Here is a 27,063-nt window from a genome sequence, read left to right as displayed (position 1 = left end):
TTTAAAAAATATATGGTGGGGAGACAGGGCATTAAATGTTTGGGAAAGAGAAAAAAAAGATAAATTGTAAAGTTGGTCACCTAATGTTTATAAATTTTCATTTTAAGCATAAAAAAAGTTATAATATAGACATTGTCATTATATACTATTATCATTTTAGTTATTGTCATTATATATTTTTATCATTTTGGTCACTCATTGATAATTTTTTGTTAGATACACTTAATTTAGTTACCCAACTTTAATACGTTTTTATTTTAGTCATTCATTTATCTTTTTTAATTTCTTTTATTTTTTTAAGAATTAATTTTAGTTTTTTCTTTCAATAAGGGGAAAATGGGGTTAGAAAAATCATTTTATCTTTTTAATTTTTTTCTTTTTTAGAATTAATTTTAATTTTTTCTCTGTAAAAGAGATACAAAGATTACTTAACTTTTTATAGGAAAACTTATGAGGTTATACAAAAATACACTATATTTTTTAATTAAATAAATCGAGTCTTAATTATACAGATTAAATCATTTTATAAAAAAATTATATTTTAATATATAAATGATTTCAATTAAATTATTGTACAAACTCCAAATTAATTAGAATTAAATTTAAATATACTGAGTAAATTTTTGCTCAAAATATACTATATGAAAATTTCAAGACTTAATTTATTACTTTTATATTTTGACAAAATGGGTCTATTTTATGTAAAATTCTTTTAATATAATGTATTTTTAACAAAAAATTATATTAAATTTAGTTTGAATTAATTTAGAGTTTGTATTAAGATTTAAAAAACATTTTTTATATTTTATAATTAAATTTACATAAATTATTTTTGATATATAATTAATTTTATTTTAAAATAAAAAAAGAAACTTATCAAATTTGATTTAATATAGATCGACTGAATAGATCAAAGCTTGAAGAGACCTTATTATTATTCATGGAGTAAAGCAACACATTTTTTGAAAAATTTTAAAATTTTAAAATTATCTTATATTATTATCTAAAATAATTTTTAAATTTTTTAAATTTTAAAGAGTTTTCTATTTTTCACAACTTTTTAGATTTTTAATTGAAAAATTAACTAATTGCTGACGTGGCCTACACATGAATTGCCACTTGTATACCATGTCAGCAAAGTTAACATCGGTTAACTTTTCTGTCTATTTTAGAGTAATTTGACAAATAATACAAATTTAAAGACTAAAAAAGAAAAAAATTAAAATTAAAATTAAAATATATTTTTTTATAAAATTAGAGAACCAAAAAAGCCAACCCTCAATTTAAACTCTCAAATCCCAACTAAATTTTTAACCTTAACCTTCAACTATTAAAGAGCCTAACCTTTAACTCCCAACTAAATCTTTAATCCTAACTTTCAATTATAAAAGAGCTTAAGCCTATCTCTCAAGTAAATCTGTAACTCTCTAACCTTAACTCTCAACTATAAAGAAGCCTAGCCTTTTAACTCTCAACTAAATCCCTAATCCTAACTCTCACAAATAAAAGAGCCTAATCCTAATACTATCTCTAGCTCTAAAAATAACATTAAAGAATTCTTGACAAAAAAAATTATTATGGTATTAGTTATTTATTTATCCTACTATTCTATTAGAAATTTGTTAATTTATTCAATAAATGAGACCATACAATTTGGAGGAAAAAAATAACAAACACCGGTATGTGTTGAAAGACAAACACAACGAAAGCTTCAGCTTCAACATCAATAAAACATTATGGCATGTTGACAATTAGCTCTGTTACAACTCAAGTACGACATATCAAGAGTGGTTGCAAGCACTTAATACAATAAAGAAATTACCCCCGGATGGTCTAAAATGGCGGGCATAAATTGCCAAAAGAATCAAGCATCTACCAAACTAGAGGGGATGGCGACAAAACCAACCCTAAAATTAACCGCAAAAGCAAGACTACATACAAAATAAAGACTAAAAAAAGTATTACAAGAGTAGACAAAAACTTTTAAAAGTGAAGACTTATTAAACAATGAAAAAATAAACAAAAAAACACATAAAACTTAAAACAACACGAGTCCAAACTGACTCATAAAATAATTTATTATTCTTAAACTTTCAAAATATAAACATATGAATAAGTCAACAAAGAGTTACCACTTTATAAAAGAAAGTGTTGGTGATCAGTGGTGTTTCAACGATGATAGACACCATCATCTATCCATCACAACTAGTGAAATCAATAAAGATACAAATAAAATAGATCTGTAAACTGAAAATAGTGAAGACGCATAGAGTGTGTAACACCCCTAACCCGAATCCGTCACTGGAATAGGGTTACGGAGCATTACCAGAGTTTACAAATCAAATAGACAGAAAATGCAAACATTTCATGTCAAATAGCATTCATGTCAAAAGCCAATCAAAATCATACATATTTTCCCTTATACGAGCCATCAAGGTCCAAATTACACATCAGAAACATATCGAGACTAAATCAGAAACTCAGAAAATTTTTCAGAAATATTAAAAATTTTTAATACTGCAAGGGTCACACGATCATGTGGTTAGGCCGTGAGACTCACATGACCAAGAGATACTCCCGTGTCTTAGACCGTGTGGGCATTCGAAATAGGGACGCACGGCCGTGTCTAAGCCCGTGTCCGTACCTGTGTAAGTATACTAACTTGGGTCACACTATCAAGTCACACGCCTGTGTGTTAGGCCGTGTGAGCATATTGACTTACATTCTTAAAAGATTGTAAGATTATCACACTATACATTCTTAAAAGTTGTTTTCTTTTACTTTTCAGATTATCGAAAGCTCGATTGGGTTGGAAGATTTTTAGATTTTTATCACACTATCCATATACTATCTGTACTTTCGAATGTTTTGATTTTGGTTATAATGGCATGTATAAGCATTTTGTTTAATGTTGGCCTATATGTAATTTGTTGAGATTTTCCACTTATTTTGGCTTGTTTTTTATGCCTAATTATGACTTGTTGATATGTAAAAAATTGATTGTAGGTTGACACAAAATTGGGTGAGAAATATGGCTTGTAAAATGACCTATTTTCGTCCACACGGGCAGAGACACGGGCGTGTGTCTCAACTGTGTGTGACATACGGCCAGGTAACACGGCCGTGTGTCCCCTACATCTTTTAAGAACGTAAGTCAAGATACAGGGGACACACGGCCGTGTCACCTAGCCGTATGTCACACACAGTTGAGACACACGCTCGTGTTTCTGCCCGTGTGGACGAAAATAGGCCATTTTACAAGCCATATTTCTCACCCAATTTTGTGTCAACCTACAATCAATTTTTTACATATCAACAAGTCATAATTAGGCATCCAAAACAAGCCAAAATAAGTGGAAAATCTCAACAAATTACATATACGCCAACATTAAACAAAATGCTTATACATGCCATTATAACTAAAATCAAAACATTCGAAAGTACCGATAGAATATGGATAGTGTAATAAAAATCTAAAAATCTTCCAACCCAATCGAGCTTTCGATAATCTGAAAAGTAAAAGAAAACAACTACATAAGCAATGAATACTTAGTAAGCTCGGATAAACATTAATCAAATTAATCCATTTCATTATGAAATTTACACTTAAGAATAAACGTTTACTGATACCGCACGATTCAAGAAACCATATTTAACAACTCACAAAATGAGTAAATCCATAGCATTACATATACATATTACCCCAAGTATAATAGAGACACATCACACTATCCCTTGGACTTCTCGGTATATAAAGCAAGCTAACTTTTAGTATAATGGCATGTATAAGCTAATTTAAGCATAAAAAAGAAATATTTTGGTTGGAACTAGCCATTGGAATTGATTGTAATAGTTATATTTTAGAGTAAAAATATATATATTTGTGTGTAGCTTTATCATGCTTGGTATGTGTTTGAAATAGTTAAGTGATGCAAAGCATATCATTATATGATGGTTAAATTGAGTTAACAAATTAAGTCAAATATGCACATAGGTGATATTATGTCATACTTAATACATGAATTTGGCTTGATTTGAATGCTTTAAATTGGTTGGTGAACATGTTTAAGTGTTTTTGTAGGTGAAAGGCAATTTAGGTGAGAAATAAGGCTTGGAAATGGCTTTATTTTGTCCACATGGGCAGAGACACGGACATGTGTCTCAGTCGTGTGTGACACACGGCCATGCGCATGGGCGTGTGGTTTGGCCGTGTGTCCCCTACATCTTAAAATTTGAGAAACAAAATGTTTCGAATTGCTCACACGAGCAGAGACACGTGCATGTGTCTCAGCCATGTGTGTCACATGGTCTAGCACATGGGCATGTGACTTGGTCGTGTGACCCCTGCACTTAATTATTAAAAATTAAATTGTTCATACGGCCTAGCACATGGGCTTGTGGTTGGCCGTGTGAATCAAGTCAGAGAGCTACATGGGTATGGACACGAGCTGGGACACGGTCATTTGCCTCACATCAAATGCCCACACGGCCTGGGACACAAGTGTGTCACTTGGCCATATGAGCCATATAGCCTGGCCACACGGGTGTGTGTCCTCTGCACCTAGTAAAAATTTTGAAATTTAGCGAAAAATTTTCTGAGTTCTCGATTTAGTCCCGACTTGTTTCTAACGCATAATCTGGGCCTTGAAGGTCCATTTGAGAGATAATATGATTAATATGTTTAATTTCAGTTATGAATAGTAAATGATATGAATTAACTGTATATGTTCTGTAAATTTTGGTAATGCTCCTTAACCCTGTTCCAGCGATGGATATGGGTTAGAGGCGTTACTTTTATTAGTATCAGAGCTACAGTTTAGCCGATTTTCAGACTAATGTAGCAAGTACGAGTTTAGTTATACATGCCATTATATAATTTGTGATAGTGTGATATCTCCTGACCATTTTAAACATGTTTTTCATATAGTAATATCGTCTAATTGAGCTGAATCTGAGGAAGCTGAGAGCAATATTTAAACTTTAGTTCAAAGAGCTATTTCCAGTAATAGAAGGCCTGTATCTGAGGGCTAAGGTGATGAGGCTAAAGAAGCCTTCTTTTAAATTATGAATGAATGGTTCACTGAATATTTGAGAACAAATCCTGCTATACAACAATCTCCCCCTCATATACCTCAACCTGTCCCTGATATGCCGTAAGGTATAAAACCTATTAGAACTGGTAAGCCTTCGGTAGATAAAATTTAAAAATATGGGATAGAAGAATTTAGAACTACTATTGAAGGCGATCCGGAAAGGGCTGAATTCTGGTAGAAAATACTATAATAGTTTTAGATGAATTATCTTGCACGCCTGACGCATGTTTGAAATGTGTTGTATTTTTGCTAAAAGATTCAACATATCAGTGGTGGAATATTCTGGTTTCTATTGTACTGAGTGAGAATGTTACATGGGAATTTTTCCAAACGAAATTTAAAAGAATTATATTAGCTAGAGATTTCTAGATCAGAAATGGAAAGAATTTTTAGAGCTTAAACAGGAGAATATGACTATATCTGAATACGAGCGAAAATTTTTCAGATCAAGTAAATCTGTCAGAGAATGTATTTAGATTGAAGTTGCCATGCGTAAAATGTTTGAAGATGGATTAAATAAAGACATTAAGCTATTACTTGGGATTCTGGAATTAAAAGAATTTATCATACTGGTTGATCGGGCACATAAAGCCGAAGAATTAAGTAAAGAAAAGAGACAGGCAGAAATGGAAGCCCGAATCTTGAGTAAAAGATTTATGGGAAAGTCACAACTGTCAGCTTCAAAGAAATCAAAGATATATCATGATCGTTCTACCATATCTATGGGGTATTTTGGGAAAAATCGAAGTACTCAACGCTCTAATCTGAGACCTTCGGCCTCATCAGTAATAAGTGCTGGAAGTGTTGAGAATCCCAAACCTAAATGCAAGTATTGTAGTAAATTTCATTTTGGTAAGTGCTGCATGAGAAGCGGAGCCTGTTTTAGATGTGGTTCTCTTGACTATTATATTAAAGATTGCCCAAAAATGATTGAAAAAGACACTATTCAAACTTCAAGGTCGAGCAACCCTGCCTCGAGAGGTAGACCACCTCGTAACCCCATAATGTTAGTGGTAGCCAAAGTGCAACAAAAGATTTAACTGCTAAATCTGAAGCACGAGCACCAGCAAGGACAAATGCTATTTGTGCAAGAGAGGATGCCTTTGTACTAGACGTCATTATTGGTACTTTTTCTCTTCTTGATACTAATATTACTGCTTTAATTGACATTGGTTCAACACATTCATACATTCGCACGAATTTAGCATTTATTAAAAATTTATCTGTTGAATCCACTGAATTCGTGGTCAAAGTATCAAACCCCTTAAGCCAGTATGTGATGGTGGATAAAATTTGTAAGAAATGTCTGCTAATAATACAAGGTTTCTATTTTTCGGCTAATTTGATGTTACTGCCATTTGATGAATTTGATGCAATTTTGGGTGTGGACTAGTTGACTCAGCATGATCCCGTAGCAAATCGTAAACAAAAATATATTGTGTTAAAATGTCAGAATGGTGAATTGCTCTATGTCGAATCTGATAAACTGTATGGGTTATCTAATGTGATTTCAGCTATACCAGTGCAGAAATATATCAAAAAAGGGTATGATGCTTGACTTGCATATGTTAAGTTAATTTTCTGTTATACGAACTTACTAAGCATAATATGCTTACTCTGTTTTACTTCCTCTGTTTTATAGTACTCGAAAGCTCGTGAAGGTTGAAACTTGGTCAGAGACACATCACACTATCCCTTGGACTTCTCGGTATATAAAGCAAGCTAACTTTTGGTATAATGGCATGTAGAAGCTAATTTAAGCATAAAGAAGAAATATTTTGGTTGGAACTAGCCATTGGAACGGCTTGTATTAGTTATATTTTGAAGTAAAAATATATATATTTGTGTGTAGCTTTATCATGCTTGGTATGTGTTTGAAATGGTTAAGTGATGCAAAGCATATCATTATATTGATAGTTAAATTGAGTTAACACATTAAGTCCAATATGCATATAGGTGATATTATACCATACTTAATACATGAATTTGGCTTGATTTGAATGGTTTTAATTGGTTGGTGAACATGTTTAAGTGTTTTTGTGGGTGGAAGGCAATTTGGGTGAGAAATAAGGCTTAGAAATGGCCTTATTTTGTCCATACGGGTAGAGACACGGTGTGACTCAGTCTTGTGTAACACACGGCCATGTGCACAGGCGTGTGGTTTGGCCGTGTGTCCTTTGCATCTTAAAATTTGAGAAACAAAATGCTTCGAATTGCTCACATGGGTAGAGATACAGGTGTGTGTCTCAGCTGTGTGTGTTACACAGCCTAACACATGGGCGTGTGACCCTGCACTTAATTATTAAAAATTAAATTGTTCACACGGCCTAGCACATGGATGTGTAGTTGGCCATGTGAACCAAGACAAAGAGTTACACGGGTATGGACACGAGCTGGGACATGGCCGTGTACCTCACATCGAATGCCCACATAGCCTGGGACACGAGCGCGTCACTTGGCCATATGAGCCATGTAACACCCCTTACCCGTATCCAACACCGGAATAGGGTACGAGGCATTACCAAAACACATACACTTGTAAACGTATTTAACCGAGTTATAAAATTTCATCAAAATTAAAACTTTCAAAATAATTAACATGTTTCTATAACTTTTCCCAATATATCCTCAAAATATTATAATCATAATAATTAGGGCCCGGAGACCCGATACATACTCATGCAATTTAATGCTTCATTTCCATTTCATTCAATTCGCAATTTCTCATGCTCATAATTTAAATCATATCACTAGCAATTTCCATTTAATTCACGTGCAATTCAATGACATCAAATTCAAAACTAATACGTATTTACCATTTAACTCAATGTTTATTGATTATACCATTTAATAACACATTTATGAAATTCTCAATTTAGCAATGAAAATATCACTTTAGTTTGAATAACAACATCGTCCTGATATAAATACACTACCACTTATCCATTTACTTTAATTCTTTTGGGCCCATTTGTCACTTATCATCCTTAATCAAATTAGGGAACGGTCACGGAAAATTGAGTACTTCACTTTCACTTTGCCATAGTATAACTATGGTCTTACGTATGATCACTTATCACTTGTCCCTGATCAGATAAGTGTAGCCACCTATCACTTTGTTTCTTGATCAGATAAGTGTAGCCACTTATCACTTTGTCTCTTGATCAGATAAGTGTAGCTAAAGCTATCACTTATCACTTTTCACTTGTCACTTGATCAGATAAGTGTAGCCGAAGCTATCACTTATCACTTTCCACTTGTCACTTGATCAGATAAGTGTAGCTGAAGCTATCACTTATCACTTTGTCACTTGATCAGATAAGTATAGCCGAAGCTATAACTTATCACTTTATCACTTGATCAGATAAGTATAGCCGAAGCTATTACTTATCACTTTCCACTTGTCACTTGATCAGATAAGTGTAGCTAAAGCTACCACTTATCACTTTATCACTTGATCAGAAGTACTCAAATCCGGCGTTCCGCTCAATTTGATCATTTATTCATATATCAGGCTTACCAACATGTGTTAATTCATAAACCATTCATGGTATTATTTCCTGCCAAATCATATACTGAATATACCATACACACATAGTATGAAACTTTATTTTCACACATGAGCTTAAACCATGACCAATAATGCACAAAAATAAGCATCATTCATATTTCATCGTTTATGAGTTATAATCAAACATATGACCATTTATACACGAATCATTCATATATTTCCCAATTTTCCTCCTCCTCCTCTCCATTCCACATCCTTAATGTGTATAACACACTTAAACAACATTAACCATAATTTCAATATTCACTAACATGTATATTCAAAGCTGTTTATCCGAGTGAGAGTCACTAAATTATTTTTATCCGGAGCTACAGAGATCCAAATTAAGATCCGTTAATTTTTCCTGAAACTAGACTCACATATCTTCATACCATAAAATTTTCATAATTTTTGGTTCAGCCAAATAGTACAGTTTATTCTTTAAAGTTTCCCCTGTTTCGCTGTCTGACAGTTCCGACCACTCTTCACTAAAAATTAATTATCTCATTGTACAGAATTCAGATGATGTTTTAGCTTGTTTCTTCTAAAAATAGACTCATTAAGGATTCTAACCATATAAACTATAACTCATAATCATTTTTGTACAATTTTTAATGATTTTCCAAAGTCAGAACAGGGGAACCCGAATTCATTCTGACCTTGTCTCACAAAATCTATTATATCTCATGATTTACAATTCCATTGCTCACATCATTTCTTTTATAAGAAACTAGACTCAATAAGCTTTAGTTTCATATTTTATTCATCCTCTAATTCAATCTCTACAATTTTTGGTGATTTTTCAAAGTTACACTACTGCTGCTGTCCAAAACTGCTTTAGTGCAAAATGTTGATTTCCATTTTGCCCCAAATTTCACAGTTTATACAATTCGGTCCTTTCTCAATTAACCCCTCAATTAATCTAATTTTCTCAATTAGTACTTTACTAGACATTATAAGTTGTTACACAACTATTGAAATTCAGAATTTCCACATATAACTCTATCTTCAAACTCTTTTACTATTAGGTCCCAAACATTCACTTTCTATTCAATTCTTTCAATAAAATCAGCATATGAACAATTTAAAGCTCTAATTTCATGCTAAATCATCATATACTTCCAGCACATATTCATATCAACTTTCAACTTCTTTCATAAAATCAAAAACTAATGAATTTAACAAGTGGGCCTAGTTGTAAAAGTCATAAAAATACAAAAATTTCAAGAAATAGTCAAGAATTGAACTTACTTGTAATAAAAATATGAAGAACCAGCTTGAATAAGCCCTTCCATGGTGTTTTAGCTGATGAGAATTCAGAAAAATGAAGAGAAATCTAGATAATTCCACTTGGGTCCTAACTTTATTAAGCAAATTTTGCAATTTTCCAATTTTGCCCTTAATTCTCCTTACTTTCTTGCTGATTTCATGCCTCTGCCGTCCAGCCCAAATAGACCTTGGGTCTATTTTCCTTTAAAGCCCTCTTCCTTTTATCATTTAAGCTATTTAATCATTTCCCAAAATTTTGCATTTGTTACAATTTAGTCCTTTTTGTTCAATTAATTATCGGAACTTTAAAATTTCTTAACGAAACTTTAATACTAACTTTTTAACACTCCATGAATATTTATAAAAATATTTATGGCTCAGTTTAAAATCCCCGAGGTCTTGATACCTCATTTCGATTCTAATTATTTTAATATTTATTTCTAGTGCACTATTCACTATTTCAAAAATTTTCCTAACTTCATATTTAACTTATACTTACTAAATTAATAATATTTTCTACCCATTTGTCGAATTTAGTGATCTCGAATCACCGTTCCGACACCTCTGAAAATTCAAGCCATTACATTTTTTTTTCGTCGGATTTGTGGTCCCGAAACCACTGTTCCGACTAAGCCTAAAATCGGGCTATTACAAGCCATATAGCCTAGCCACACGAGCGTGTGTCCCTTGCACCTAGGAAAAATTCTGAAATTTTGTGAAAAATTCCCTGAGTTCCTGATTTATTCCCGACTTGTTTCTAACGTATAATTTGGGCCTCGAGGGTCCATCTGAGGGAAAATATGATTAATATGTTTAATTTCAGTTATGAATAGTAAATGATATGAATTAACTGTATATGTTTAATAAATTTCGATGATGCTTCATAACCTTATTCCAATGATAGATATAGGTTAGGCGTGTTACAATTTCAGTGCATATTATAATTAAACATATTGTCATTCAACCAATAGCTTGGCACTTGTGTAAGCATCAAACAACAACACTTGTTAGCGTTCATGAACATATTTCATAAAACTTCAACATCAATAACCTTACTATCTCAACATGTTACACTTGAGTTTATTACTCGTCTCAAGATACATAATTTCCATATATCAACATATCAAGATATTAATATCTATATATCATTCTCTTAACATTTCTTTATATACATATATCATTCAAGACAACTCCCGATATTTTACCTTTCGAAGAAAGACTTACGGATTTAAGTACATCTTTAACAGAAGCTCGAAAGCTTAACAGAAGCTCATGAGAGGTAAACAGAAACCCATAAGGGTTGAACAGAAGGTCGTAAGAGCTGAACGAAAACTCATATGAGTTAAACGAAAGCTTATAAAAGCTTAACAGAAACTCATAAGAGTTGAAGATAAGCTCGTAAGAGCTAAACGGAAAGTAAAACACCAGAGTTTGCAACAAATGCTGAATCTCAGTTTACTTGGGTAATTTGCCATCGTTTTCCTCTAATGCTGTCAATTCACCAAATCACGAATGTACTTAAATCTTGCGTTTAATCCAAACTGAGTATTAGTTTCGATAATATTTTTCCAACAATAATTTAATTCCAACAATAAAACATATATATATTACCAATCACCAATTAACATTTACTTTCCTCAAAATTATACAGAATACAGTTCTTATGAACTTACCTAGTTAAATTGCAAAAATACCAATATTCAGGGGCATTTTGGAAATTTTTTGTTTTCCTCAATTTTCCACTCGTCATTAATCTAAATTAATAATTTCATTCAATATATTAATTTAGACAATAAAACAATTCATTTCATGCAATTTGGTCAATTTTGACATTTTTATAAAATTGCCCCTAAAATTTTACTTTAATTCAATTTAGTCTCTGGGCACAAAACATGCAAATTAACCAGTTTTAGTGCAAACTCATGCTAGCTGAATATTCATGGCATTCAATACAGCCCATTTTTGCAATAATTTCACAACAAACTCTTGTATTTTTACTATTTCAATAATTTAGTCCCTAATCGGGAAATTCATCAAAAATCACTTAATAAAATATTTTTAATTAACAACTAATATCTCAATTTCATCATTTAACATAGAAAATCATATAGATTCATCAATGACAGCATCCAAAATCTTTAACAAAATCAAAAACTAAGGTAAGATTTAGTTGGAACTAATTGTAACAATCTCAAAAACATAAAAATTATAAAAAATGGGTAAGAATTGGACTCACATCAAGCAAATATACAAAACCAGCTCTCCCCATGTCTGTTTGAATCGAAATTGGAAGAAGAAATAACTAGAAATCTCTTAGAAATTCAATTTGTAATTTTAATTTCATAATAATTACCATTTTGCTATTAAATGGACTTTTATTATTATTATTTTTTGTAATGCCTCCTCATCTTATTCATTTAGGTATATTTACTATTTAAGTCCTGCCTTATTTATTAATCAAGCCATTTAATTACTTAAATATTTTAATTAGTTAGTTTTGCACCTTTTTTAATTTAGTTCTTTTTAATTATTTAATTATCGAAACGTTAAAATTTTTCAATGAAACTTTAATACCATCTTAAAGACACCCCGTAAATATTTATAAAAATATCTATAGCTTGGTTTATAGAAACAAGATCCCGATACCTCACTTTCTAAGACTATTTGACCTAATAAATCATTATAGTACACAAATTACTAATTCAAAAACCTTTTTAAAATCATATTTGACTCATAAACATTAAATAATAATATTTACGAACTTACTTGTCGAATTTGGTGGCCTTGAACCACTATTTCCGACACCATTGAAAATCAGACTGTTATGACTCTCCCCCCCCCCTTAAAAAAAAATTTCGTCGTCGAAATTTGTTACATGATACAAGCCATCAAGTCAAGTCTTTCTATCAACTTCTTAATAATAAACCACAGATAAGTCCATTATAACTTATTTCGATTCAGAACTCGTATCAGAAATCACATCTAAACTTGATATTATACCAAATTTAACTGAATGATCATGATATTCTCATGTCACATGTTTAAGTGACAAGTTTGTGGAAGCTGAGAGGTGCAAAAGTGTTTCAGTTGTTTGTTCGTGGTGATGGATTATAGAGCAAGATTGGTTTTGGGAATGATGATATGGTGCACGGGATGATAGTGAATCGACAAGAATTCGGTAATGGTGATTATGCTATAAAATCAAATGAAAAAGCTAGTTGATGAAGGTTATATATATATATTCTAATTTTTGGAAGGTGTTGTGTACAAACTAGATGCTAATGTAGGCTGGGTGCTAGCAATATGGTATGGGGCAGGTGAGGTGAGAAAAGGTAAGGCCAATACACAATTGGCAAAAGTTAAGGTGCAAGTAGGATGGAGTTCTGAAATTCTCGACTCAAAAGTTTAAGTTTGAAGTTAAGTTGGAACAAAATTGGGTTACAATAATTAAACATTTTTCCCTTGGAAAAGGTAAGTACACTTAATAATAGGGCAAAGATAAAGGAAAAGGTTTTGTTTGGGATCATGAATTCGGTATTCATGACTGGTAATAATAACCTTGACAGTATTCTTGAATCTAAACTTCAAAAGTATGGTAAAACAAAGATTTTGAAATTAATCTTAGCATCATTCTTGAATTGAAACAACTTGATGAAATAGTTGAGCTAGCAAATTCAAAAATTTGAAGACGATGTTGGGTGTCACTCCTGGACTAAACATAAATATAAAATTTATACCTGGCGAAATCGAAATTTAAGGTAAACTCAATGTTTAAAACTATTTAAAGAGAAAATTGAAAATATCAACACTAAGAAATTTAAAACAATTATGCTTTATTTCATTACATTTTGGTTTCATCATTATTGTGCTTTATTCATTGTGCATCATTGGAAACTCTAATTACCAAAAACTATAACACATTTTAAAAAATTCAATAAATTTTATATATTTGGAAAAATAAATCTTCCAAAGTTCTTTTAAATATTATGCGCTTTTCAAAATTAAAAAAAAATCATCTTATATTTTTTTATTTTTAAAATTCAAAAAAAATCATTAAGGAATTTCTTATGTTGATTTTTTTTTCAAATATTTGAAAAAATTATTAAATTTTGAATTTATAAAAAATTAGAATATTATATATATTTTTATTTTTAAAATTCAACTAATCAAATCTTCTATTGTTTTCATCACATTAGCTTTTGTAAACGCAAATATTTAGTGTGGTATTCCCTTTTGAATTTGAAAAGAACAAAGTTGCTCTTAAACTAATAGTTTATTAATGGAAATAGTATCCTTATTTTTTCTTGTCATTTTTCAAATAGTAAATTACTCCATTTATATGGAGAAAGATTAAATTGTTGTGGATCCTATAACACAACAACATTTTAATTGGGGATTTATTATATTTTTCAAATTACTCATTTTCCAGTTCCGTATGATGGGATATGTAAATATCAAATCTGAATAAAATGCATTCAAGAACCAAAGCAGGGGAGAAAAAGTAAGAGAGAAGAATTTGAAGCATGAGTCAAGTTGAAAGACTTATATGTATGTGGTGGGAAATTAAAATATGAAATCATGCAGTATAGTTTGGCTTATGTTGTGCTAAATTAGAACAACTCATGTTGTTTATGCTTTTTTATAAAATCAATCAAATCCGAGTCGTAACACAAAAGAAGCAGCAAGGTCGATGGAGGAAAAACAAATGATTATATTTCATTTTCAACTTTGTTTAAACTTTTTTTGTCACGAGACATGAATAGAATTAGTATTGGAAATTAATGCCTGTTGTTGTTTGTTCCCAATTACTAAGGACTTTGGGTCCAACATGAAGTTTTAAATGGGACAGGAAGCACTCCTAACTCCTACCTCTCTCTCTCTCTCTCTCTATATATATATATATATAACAAAAAACCTCACTATTCTTAATATAATCATTCATTTAATTGTCAAGCTACATAAACAAATCCCGCAAGTGGGTTATTCTACGTCTTACTCTCTTTTGCTTTATTATAATATTTTATAAGTTTTACAAATACTAAACCATTCAATCATTATCTCAACAATTAAATAAACTCGAATTTGGAATCTTTAAGTTTCTTAATGCTTCAACTTTGTTATTGCCAATAAATTATGTTTCTTGTTGTTTAAATGGTATTGAATGTAATAGGTATTCATTCATTTTATAATGTTTTTTTTAGTTATTTATAATAGTTATATTTTTAACAAAAAAAAATATAAATAACTCAAAAAAAAAACTATAAATGATTAATCGATGTTAGATATAATGGTAAGGTAGAAAAAAAATGGAAATTTAAATTTTAGAGAGATTATCAAATGTTTTTTTAAATATAAGAATTAAATAATTTATAAATAGTATGGTTGTTGAAATTGGGGATTAGATTTAAAATTTTGAGAAAAAAGAGTTTCCATATTGAGAGAGATTGATGGATTTGGTGGGTGTTAATTAATAATTAAAGGTGAAACTGGGTAAAATGAAGGTGCGCTTGTTGGCAGTTTTATTTCTAAATTAAGACTAATGTTTCTTCAGATTCATGCAAGATGGAAAAATTAAATAAATGAAAGCCAAACCTAGGACTGTATTAGTTTCTTTATTTCTTAAAATGGTATCTGTCTTTCCATGCTTTTTAATTATCATTAACTCATATCGGGAGGAGTTGCATTATTTAGTTATTATAATTTAATGCCTTACTCATGTGAAAGCTTCTCCAATCATTCAAATTTGGAGAATTGAAGAGGATTTCAGCATTTTATAATCACTTTATTCAGCTAATAAAAAACACTACTACTTACTTCTTCTTCTTCTTCTTTTTTATTTATTTTATGTTTAGTACATAATTTTTGAACTTAAAAAAAAAAAGTTTGGTACCTATTTAAAATTAAAAAATAAAATAAAAAAACTTGAAACCAAGGTCTGGGATTTTACATTTAAAAATTGTTGAACATTAATATTTTTGAGTTTATATAGATTTTAAGCTAATTCATTAATTAAATTTTAAGTTAAAAATACTTATAATTTGAACTTTTCTTATCTAATAAATTATTTTTAATCAAAAACAAGAAAAAATAAAGTCAATATCTTTCTAGGTATTTGAACCAAGTTTAACTTTTGGAGTTGACATTGTTGAGAGGAATTTACTTGAATAACATCTCTATCCGAACAAAACTAAGCTTAGACTCTAAAACAAATGATATAGAACACACTGATATAAAACACTCGCATTGAGCAAACATGGGGTATTTATGTTTATTTTATTTTACATATATTACCCTCATACAATAGGTTCATCTACAGACAGTAACACTATGTTTGGTTGGGTGTATTGGATTAGCCAATACACCCCTAATCCGTGAGCCCCACTTAAGCCCCTCTTAAGCAGTTGTTTGGTTCAATGTATTGGCTAATACACCCCTAATACGTTACGGCCCTAATCCCCGAAAATCTCTGTTTTCTAATCCCTGACTCCTCCTCAGTTTACATCCGTTTTAGTTTCACGCCCTAATTTGCCCTCTGTTTCCTGGGTTTGTCTCTCCTTTATCTCTTTCATTGCTTGCTTCGGCTTCGGCCAGTAGCCCCAATTTCTTGCTTCGCCTTTCGTGCTTAGTTTTGCTGCAAAAATGGAATACTTTTGACTTTAAATCCGTTCCTAAATAGTAGAAGGAAAATACCAGTTCAAACACTCTACTAAACTGCATCAAATTTCGGATCCTCCATTTCTTTAAAAGAATTTTCTCAGTTTCTTTTCTATTCCATTTTGATCTTATTTATTTCCCACCAATTTTTCTCACAAACTTCCGCGTTGCTGTTGCAAGCAGTACCGGAAATTCCCCTCTCTTTTTATCTTTAATCGGTTTCCACAGTTATTTTTCTTCGATTATTTGAATGAAGCTGAGGTAGCTGTTTTAGGAACAAAGGCGATTTGAAACATTTTTGAAAGAAAGGATTGATGGATAGTTATTTGAACCAGAACTTCGATTTGAAATCGAAGCATTCGTCGGATGAAGCATTGGAAAAATGGAGGACAGTTGTTGGTTTCGTGAAGAATCCGAAACGGCGGTTTCGATTCACTGCCAACCTCTCCAAACGTTATGAGGCTGCTGCTATGCGTCGCACTAATCAGGTCCCTTCACTTTTCAATCCACTCTCTCATTTAGAGATTGCTCAAATATCATTTTCAATTTTTCATCATTTTCTAAATGTAGTAAAGATATACTGATTAGTGATTATCATGAGAGAAATGAGCAGAATTTTTTAGTTTTGTTAATTGGCTTTGCGTTTCTAATATGGTAGTAGGATTATGGCAATGTAGAGATTGTTATTATTATGGAAAATTGCAGGAAAAATTGAGAATTGCTGTACTGGTTTCGAAAGCTGCCTTTCAGTTTATATCAGGTGAGACCGTTTGCTGCAAATTCAACTTTGTTCACGTTTTTATTTCGTAAAACGCCTTTGAATATGTATAAATGAATCTTCGTTTTGCAGGTGTACAACCTAGTGACTATGTTGTTCCTGAGCAAGTCATAGCTGCTGGTTTTCAACTTTGTGCTGATGAGTTAGGATCCATTGTGGAAGGCCATGATGTGAAGAAACTAAAGTTTCATGGTGGAGTAAGTGGCATTGCTGAAAAACTCTCCACATCCACCAACACTGGACTAAGTTCTGATGCTGCTTTGTTGAGTAAAAGACAAGAGATTTATGAAATCAATAAGTTTGCTGAGCCTGAAGCTAAGGGATTCTGGGTCTTTGTTTGGGAAGCTCTTCAGGATATGACTCTTATGATCCTTGGGGCATGTGCTATTGTGTCGTTGGTCGTTGGGATAGCAATGGAAGGTTGGCCAGCCGGAGCTCATGATGGACTTGGGATTGTTGCAAGTATCTTATTAGTCGTGTTCGTCACGGCAACCAGCGATTATCGCCAATCTTTGCAGTTTAAGGATTTGGACAAGGAGAAAAAGAAAATCACCATTCAGGTAACAAGAAATGATTGTAGGCAGAAATTATCCATATATGATTTGCTTCCTGGTGATATTGTACACCTTAATATTGGTGACCAAGTCCCTGCTGATGGCCTTTTTGTGTCGGGATTTTCCGTGCTAATCGATGAATCAAGTTTAACAGGGGAGAGTGAGCCAGTAGTGGTGAATGATAAAAACCCTTTTATGCTTTCTGGTACTAAGCTTCAAGATGGATCATGCAAGATGTTGGTTACCACTGTTGGGATGAGAACTCAATGGGGCAAATTGATGGCAACCCTCAGTGAAGGGGGAGATGATGAGACCCCACTGCAGGTGAAATTGAATGGAGTAGCAACTATCATTGGGAAGGTAGGCCTGTTTTTTGCTGTAGTGACTTTTGCCGTAATGGTGCAAGGACTGTTAAGGAGTAAACTGCAAGAAGGGACTATCTGGAGTTGGTCTGGCGATGAGGCACTGAAATTGCTGGAGTTCTTTGCTCAAGTTAATTCCTAAGATTCAGGTGTCCTCCCATTGTTATTTTTGCTTCAAATACCAGTTAGGTGCTTCTAACAAAAGGATAAATCCTGTAATTCATACCTCAATTCTCGTTTTGCAGGTGATAGCTCGATCTTCTCCTATGGACAAGCATACTCTGGTAAAGCAATTGCGAACTGATATTCTTTCATGCGCCTGATACTAGTGTTATGATAATGATTCTTTGTTAGATCCTAGTAAAATATTTTGCTCAAGTATATGTACTGCGTGATATTTACCAAAATCAAGATTCAACTAATCTCAATTCTCAATTCCAGGTGGCTAAGGAGAGTGCTGATGTCATCATTCTTGATGACAATTTCTCAACAATTCTGACAGTGGCCAAATGGGGCCGTTCAGTGTACATAAATATTCAGAAATTTGTACAGTTTCAACTGACTGTCAACATTGTTGCCTTAATTGTTAACTTCTCCTCAGCATGTTTGACAGGTAACAACGGAATATGTTTGCCTACTAATATTTTAAACCAATGTTCTAGCTTCTTTGCAAATGATAATCACTTGAACAGGAATATGAAATATGGTTATGTGTTCATGAGTGTAAGTATCAAGGAAACGAAAACTCCGAACAATATAAAATTTCTCATATTTTCTTATGCTGCAGGGGGTGCTCCTCTGACAGCTGTTCAGCTATTGTGGGTGAATATGATCATGGATACTTTAGGAGCACTTGCACTTGCAACCGAGCCGCCAACCGATCGGGTTCTTCAGCATGCCGATCGCTGCTGCTTTGAAGCTGGTCCCAGTATGAAGCCTATATGCCTGGATTTTGTGAAGAACATCAAGGAAGCCTTAATGTCACTCTTCGTGATGTATAGGGAAGAATTCTTACCAGCACCTGGAATTTACATGAGCTTAGCCTCTACACTATTCATAGTGTGAACCATTACCATTGTGCACCCCTAAATATTGTCTAACTTAATTATTATAACAGTTAACATCATCTGAGAAATAAGCAAAAAGTTGTCTCTACCTTCAAGGAGTTATCATCATTAGGAGAAAAAAAGACCAAGATTCCATCCATTATTAACACTAAGGTAGATCTAGACACCAAATAAAAGTGATGCTGTAGAAACCTATAATCCATCCTTTCTATAATTCCAACGATAGAGCAACAATCATACCCTTCTATTTTCTTCCACCATTTTGATAAATAGTCAAGATGAATGGAAATGCTAAAATACATGAGCGAGAGAAGATTTGCAGGCTACAATCCAACAATATAGGGAGATGCAAGCCTAGAATGAATTACTTTGGGCTCAACTCCGGGAATGCGCCTGATAAGGTTCTTAAGAGATAAAATTTAACCGACGATCAGCGGTATGATGCTTTGAGTAAAATTCCCGATCATCCAACTCAAATGATCGTTTTCTTCAGTTTACCTTCTGTTGCCCGATTGGAATGGGTCAGAAGATTTCTTTCTCACCATTAAATATCAATGTTCAAACTTTTTGATGTTGTAAAACTTTTGAACATATTGATTATGATGTACAATTTCATTTTCATCTAACTTTTTCTTAGTATAAGTTAATTATGTTTATGCAGAATATAATTTTCAAGTTATATATTTAATAATAATTATGTTAATTTATATTTTACAGTATCATATATTATGATTTGAGTAAATTAATATAAGAATATTAATTATTAAGAATTTTATTAAATTATATAGTTTAATTAAAATATATTTAATAATAATTATGTTAATTTATATTTTACAGTATCATATATTATGATTTGAGTAAATTAATATAAGAATATTAATTATTAAGAATTTTATTAAATTATATATTTTAATTAAAATATATTTAATAATAATTATGTTTAAATATGATTAAATTATTTATTATTGATAATAATAATCTTATTATAATTTAAATAACAATAACAATAATCATTTACCAAAACAAATTTATGCTAAGGGTATTCTAGTCATTTTAGTTTTTTCCATTATGCTATTACACCTCTATTCCATTCAACCAAACACAAGATTACTATTACGCCTCTATTCCATTACATTCAACCAAACAGTGGATTAGCTATTACACCTCTAATCCAATACACCTCTAATCCCAATACACCTCTAATCCAATACGCCTCTAATCCAATACAGCGAACCAAACGTGCCCTAAAGGAACTCACTAAGTTCATTCAAACTTAAAAAGTTGACTGTAGGACATGCGAGGTTAATTGAAGACTAGGAGGAGGGACCAAGCCAGATGAAGTGGTGAGATCAAGGAGCGTAGACAGTTCAAGTCATGCACATAGGAAGGGGGTACTATTAGAGGCTTCACCTCAAGATAAAGCATGATATGATAAGACGTCGTCCTTAAAGTTTGGACATTTAGGATAGATAGTCCTTAGTAAGATTTTAAGAAATTCTTGTAAACAAACAGTCTGATTAGAGATAGAAATGAATTGAAGGATTATTACTTTTATTTCTTCATTATTAAATAGTTTTTTTAAACTATTTTAATAGTAATTAAGTTAGTCAAATTTAAGTATAGGTCTATTTGTGACGCTCTATACCTAGATCCGGCAAATAGAGTAGGTGTGAGGTGTTACAGATTCCATGTAAACTACTTTGGTTTCTTAAGCTAAAAAAAAAGATGGTGTGGCTAAGGAATTTATGAACACTTTCAATTATATTCCAAAACATGCGAGACACATGTCAGAGTTTAAATCATTGAATTTATACTTGGAATTTTTGAAGAATTTGAACTCCTCAATTAAAGAGCCAATACAAAAATACTATAAGGTAAAGCGGTGGCATGGTAAAAGATTTGCCTGAAAATTAATTGAGCCAAGGTGGTATATTTTCTTATTAAAATCACGACTTAAGCTAAGTCTTGGAAAGTTGAAATTGTGTTAGCCAGAATTGACTTGGATTTTGGAGACGTTTATTTATGAAGCAGTAAAACTTCTTCGGCAAAGACTTATGTACTGTTGGAGAGGTGGTGTAGATCATCAGGATGCTGTCATCAAGCTTCTGGATGCTAATCTAAAAGAATCATGCCAAGACTATAACTGAGGTGATCATTGGGAGACAACCCAAGTCTTTAGTTTTTTTTTTCTAATTATTATCTACTTTATTCTATTTTCCTTTATTTTTCGTAATTTTTTTAGATTGGTTAATTATTTTATTTTTAGTTTATTTATAAGAAGGTACGAGGTTGTTGATAATGTAATTTCATGACAGTTAATTGAAGTATGACTACAAGAGAAAAATGAAGAACTCATTTCGCTAAAGCGAAATTTATTTCTAGAATCTATTTCCTTTGGAGTGAAATTAGGCAAAGAGTTTGCTAAATTTTCTGCGGGGGCAAAAATATATATTTGTTGGAGCGAAACTAGACAGAGTTTGCTAAGTTTTCCGCTAGAGTAAAAACTATTTTAGCTAGAGTGGACATGGAAACCAATAAATGAGGGACATGTGTAGCATATCCAACCTTCACCAGCAACCTCCACCACCCCTTTCAATCCCACAGAACCAATGCACCCCTTCCAACAACCACCTTTCCTAGTCTGAATCCATCACCTTTTGGATCCGACGACTAATCCCCATAAAAATGAGGCCTTTGTTGCTAATCAGGGGAGCTTGTGTTCCTTGTCTTTCGTACTTTCATTCGTAATATTTATTATTAATTCTTCATGGTTATTGTGTGTCGTATCTCTCTCACATTGAGGACAATATGATATTTAAATTTGAGGGAGAAATACAATCGTCTTTTAATGAATATATTTTTTTTGGTGTCTTGTTATGTCACTTGGCTTTTAATTTGTTTTTGAGGTGAAATCATAGGCGAAACTTAATTAAAGGAATGATTTAGGTATTGTTTGAATTGTTTGTGCCTGTTAAGCTAATAATATTCCTAGTACCCTTAATCTAAGCTTATATAGACCATTTTCTTTGTTCTTTTATTCACCCTTTATGATTTATGCCTAGTGAGTCAATAGAAACTGGATGAACCGAGATAAAAATAATTAACTTAACTGCTGAATTGAATTGATTTTTTTTTTAATAATTTATGAATTAAAAAGAATTGATTAATAAATCTTAAAATAGTGTAGATATTGTTTCTGTCTGTGAACAAAAGGGAAAGTAGAAGAGACATGTTAAACAAAATCCATTATTGTTATTGTTTGGAATTTTACGAATGATATTTTAGAGAATCAGTTGTTCTTAATTTCTGGATTTCAGATAATTAAATTCAACTTGTCGTTTCTTTTGTCTTATCTGAAAACATCTATAGAAATAATTAAATTTGTATTTGTTTTAAATTTCATGTTTATCTCTCTTTTAACTTTAAGTGTGACTTGTATATTTAATTAGCTTATTTTAATTTAATTTTTGTCATTTTTTAAATAACATTTCTTATTCTTTTATAAATAAATAACTCAAATCAACCTCTCCACTTTGTTATGAGTAAATTAAATATTTATATCAATATTTTTTTTTAAGACAATCTAAACCTGAAATCCAATGTCAATGCTACCTTAATAATACAAAAACAGTGAAATCTAATGTCAATGTATTTATCAACTCTTTTGTAAACCATACCTTTGTTTTTTGTTTTTTTTTAATACCATTTACTTAAAATTTTGTAAAATCCAATGTCATTTTTTTTCTAAATTCAAAGATGTATTCAACGTTTCTAATCCACATGATATGACTGAATGGTTTTCTTTTGCTTTTCTTTATTCTTTCACCACACTTGAAACTTACGTAGATCATTTGTTATTAATATTAATGTCAATGACGATTAGTTTAAAGTTATCAAATTTTATAATTTCACTTACTCTTAATTTATATATTTGGATAATTGGATTCTCAATCCAAATTTTATTAAATATGATATCATTTTAATGATCCTATAATGTGCTCGTTGATATGGGCATCATTATCAATTTAAAAGAACGTGAGTTCCAATATGTTGAAACGCATTATCCTCTTATTATAAATAATTTCAATTATCTCAATATTAGAATTGAGTTTGTGGTTGAATAAAAGAATTTTAATGCTGTAAACTTTAGTTTAAAATTCTCAAATGAAAAAATTTACGACTAGACTTTCAGCATTTGTTGTTTTATCTCATTCATGGAATTGTGTTTTTTTTTTCCGTCACATATATATACAGGAGTTTGTATTATTGTTTTAGTTATATATTTGAATTTCCAAATTAATTTAACAAATTTGATAATTTCTATGCGTAGACCTAGTCTGCAATCTTTAAACAATATATATAAATAAAGTGGGTCATAGAGGAGGAAGCAGTTAGAATCCTGCCCCGCAGCATTCCGCGATAATTGAAGCAGACAATATGAAAGGTGAATTTTATCTACATTTTCCAAAGTTAATTTCAACTTTACAAGAAAAAGGGAAAAAAATTAAAACAAAAAATCAGATAAGATGAAATATGGAACAAGATTGAGCACTTCTAAAATTCACCCTCCATCAACAAAAGTTGCGACCTCCCCGGATTCAATGAGACGAAGAAAAGAAAAGAAAAAGTTAAGAGACAGAGAAATTCTACCAAGGAACATTAGTCTCCGTTTCACATGAAGTTAGAAGCTGTTCCAAGTAATCAGCTCCTAAATCCTCCAACACCACTAAATTTTGATGTTGCAATGGCGTTGGGGCCACGTTTTGTTTGGTGTTTTTGTTGCTGGACTTGGATCTTTTCCTTAAGCAGTGCCTCTTTTTAAGAGCCACAACAGGGGAGCAACCCTCCTCACATCGATACTTGATGTCCTGAAGCGATTCCCTCACCACTTCCACCGGGAAATTCAGAGTAGCCAATGACCCTTTCATCGAAAATGCGGCTTGATCGTAGGCTATGGCGGCCGCTTCGGCGCTGTCAAATGTTCCAAGCCAGACCCTGACGCCATTCCTGGTCGAGTCTCTAATCTCGGCGGCGTATTTCCCCCAGGGCCTCTTCCTCACCCCTCTGTAACTTTTTTCCTTCTTGGGATGATTAGCGTCAGAGGTGACCTCTTCCTCCCTCACACTGTTGGTGGAGCTGGACTCCGTGGATTCCTTGGGTCCATCACCCAAAGAATCCATCCAAATCATTTCGTCTAAGTCATTGAAGTTGAAAGGAATGGAAATATTGTAGTCAGGAAGAAGGTCGTCCCAGCAACCAAACGATGATGATTCAGGGGAGAAGTCTGGTGTAGTTGAATTTTGGAATAAAGTGGGTTCTTCCATAACCGCTGGGACTTGGCTTTAGATTTTGGCGATCGAGGTGGTGGTTGTTTTCTCTGTGGGGGGGAATGATGAACTTTGTTTTGGTCTCAGCAACATTTGAAGTGCCCTTTGACACTTTATATACCAGATAGTAAGGGCAGATTTGAACTAGAATTATTTTTCCTTATTAAAGAAAATGGATTAAAATTTAGAGAACAGATGAAAACGAAGATTAATTACGCACGTGAGTCAATAGTGACGTACGGCGGCGGGGTTGGACCCAAAATTGCGTAAGATGTGATGAATACTGCCATATCATCACACTTTGGCTTCTTTAGCCCACGTGGCAGTCTGGCAGAAGCTTTTCGATACAACGTGGCAGGGAATTTCCTCTTTATTAGGAAGCAGCTTTGGTAGATGGTGCTGCCTAAAATGAATTTTTCATAACCTCAGCAGAATTTTATAAAATGTTTTAGGAATTTTGTAAGTTTAATAATTTACTTAGTAGTTTTTTTTTAAAAATTTATTCAATTTTTTTTCTTATAAAATAAAAATTCACCATTATCCTAATCAAAACCAAAATTTATTTTTTTATTAGATTTGATAAAAACTGGGTGGATTTCAATTGATATTTGGTTTGCTTTCTGAGAAATCAAATTACTGCAGGGTAAGCACATTTTTTAAAAAAGATGAGTCTGAAATGGCAAACCTCCATCCTTATACACACACTATTAAATGCTGAAAACATATCAGATTGTCCATTTCATGAAACACTGCCCTGCTTATCCTTGCTTTTCTTTCACATTGTTTTCATGTTAACTGTTTTTCTCACGCATGATTAATCAGCAAGTAAAACATTTAACTACGCCTTCTCTTGGCACATCACTGGGCCAGTGTTGCTCTACTTCAATCACTTCTTTATGCTCCACTTTTACAGTATTTAACCCCATGCAACCAATCAAACGTAATTGGCAATTTCTTATCAACCAAAAGAAATGCCTAATAACTGTTTGGGTTTGGTGGGTATAACAATCATGCTAAATAACCCTACACATTTCACTTTAATAATATACCACCAACCATACATTTATATCTATAAATTTATTTTTTAAAAGGTGTTTATTACTACAAATATAGTATAAATATATAAGTCCAAGCAACTATAAAATAGAATTCAATCAATACAAAACACAATAAATAAAGAATCGGACAAAATTCATTTATATTAAAAACACACGTAAGAGACTTACATAGCACAAATGCTTCGAATTTGAGTGCTTAAGGACCTAGGACCTTAACCTAAACCGAAAATATGGTTAACAAAGAGAGGGAGAGCAGAGAGTACAGCTCCATCTCTAATTTCTATCAACACACATGATTAACACCAAAAATGTGCGCATGATCATCACCATGTACTAATACACCAACAAGATTGAGGTCAGCTTACTAACCTAACAATTAATGTGCATTGAAAAAAAGAAGTCACAGTTGAAATAGTAGAATCATGAATGAGTTGGGAAGGAAATTGAAGCGGGTTAAAAGCGACAGGAGGCGTGCTTTGGCGTCGCTGCTTAGTTTAGTGAAAGAAATGGTGCAGATTCAGTCCCCGTCTTGATAAGCCTTTGAAGGACTTTGGTATAAAATTGGTTGAATTTAGCAAGTCCTACCAAAATAGGAAACATGGGTGATCGGTGTACTTCGATTGCGACCTCCCCTCTCTCAGGCTCAGTCCCTTACTTTCTTGTTTAGTATAAAATTACAATTTTACGCTTTTGCTATATGGGTGGATAGTTTCCTTAATTCAAACTTCTCCAATTTTTAGCATAAAAATGTGTTAGTCGTGACTTCAATATTTTTACAATCAACTAGTGATGAATGATTTGCATTCGTTAAATTCTAGTTAATATTATGCATAGAATTTAAACTTAACAACTTTTCCCTCATTCAAATTCACTTCATAGAAAACACCCATTTTTATATGGACTTCACTTAAGAGTGTGTAATTTCTTTTAAAATTACACACATCATCACATATTTTTATTTAATAAATTCTATTATTTAGTGATTATTTCAAAAACTTATGTTGAAATTTTGTCTGTAAATTAAAAAAAAAACCCACCCCCTAAAAAAGTCCCATAAACTGAGCGTATTATCGGATTTTTAAAAAATATAATTATATAAATAAATATATTGGTTAAAAGTTGATATAAATAAATAAATGGGACTATATTCAAAATAACAATAATAATAAAAGAGCTTTAGTTGAATTGTAAAGTATAAATGTATATAATTAAAAATGTATGAGTTCAATTCCTATATAAAATGATAAAGACGCTTTGAAAAATAATATAATTTTCTTTGAAAAGTGAGTGTATTTTCATTCTTTTCTAATTGAGTTGACATTCAAGTAATCTACGGCACCAACTCAAATAA

At 32.0% G+C, this 27,063-nt stretch overlaps 2 protein-coding genes across 2 annotated transcripts; one reads left to right on the top strand and one right to left on the bottom strand.

Moving 5' to 3' along the window:
• Positions 1–16,335: 16,335 nt before the first annotated feature.
• On the top strand, positions 16,336–19,415 carry LOC107923361 (calcium-transporting ATPase 2, plasma membrane-type). Its single transcript, XM_016853560.2, has 6 exons — positions 16,336–17,054; positions 17,272–17,326; positions 17,417–18,399; positions 18,506–18,544; positions 18,702–18,873; positions 19,048–19,415. The coding sequence occupies exons 1-6, from the start codon at positions 16,881–16,883 to the stop codon at positions 19,323–19,325; spliced, it is 1,701 nt and encodes a 566-aa protein (XP_016709049.2). The 5' UTR covers positions 16,336–16,880; the 3' UTR covers positions 19,326–19,415.
• A 4,350-nt stretch (positions 19,416–23,765) lies between these two features.
• Positions 23,766–24,742, bottom strand: LOC107923119 (ethylene-responsive transcription factor 1B-like). Its single transcript, NM_001327219.2, has one exon. It carries the CDS (start codon positions 24,649–24,651, stop codon positions 23,974–23,976), a length of 678 nt encoding a protein of 225 aa, NP_001314148.1. The 5' UTR covers positions 24,652–24,742; the 3' UTR covers positions 23,766–23,973.
• Between the last annotated feature and the right edge of the window lie 2,321 nt (positions 24,743–27,063).

This window comes from Gossypium hirsutum, chromosome A11 (assembly GCF_007990345.1).
Source record: "Gossypium hirsutum isolate 1008001.06 chromosome A11, Gossypium_hirsutum_v2.1, whole genome shotgun sequence".
Classification (NCBI taxonomy): Eukaryota; Viridiplantae; Streptophyta; class Magnoliopsida; order Malvales; family Malvaceae; genus Gossypium; species Gossypium hirsutum.
This window is presented reverse-complemented; position numbering and strand designations above follow the sequence as displayed.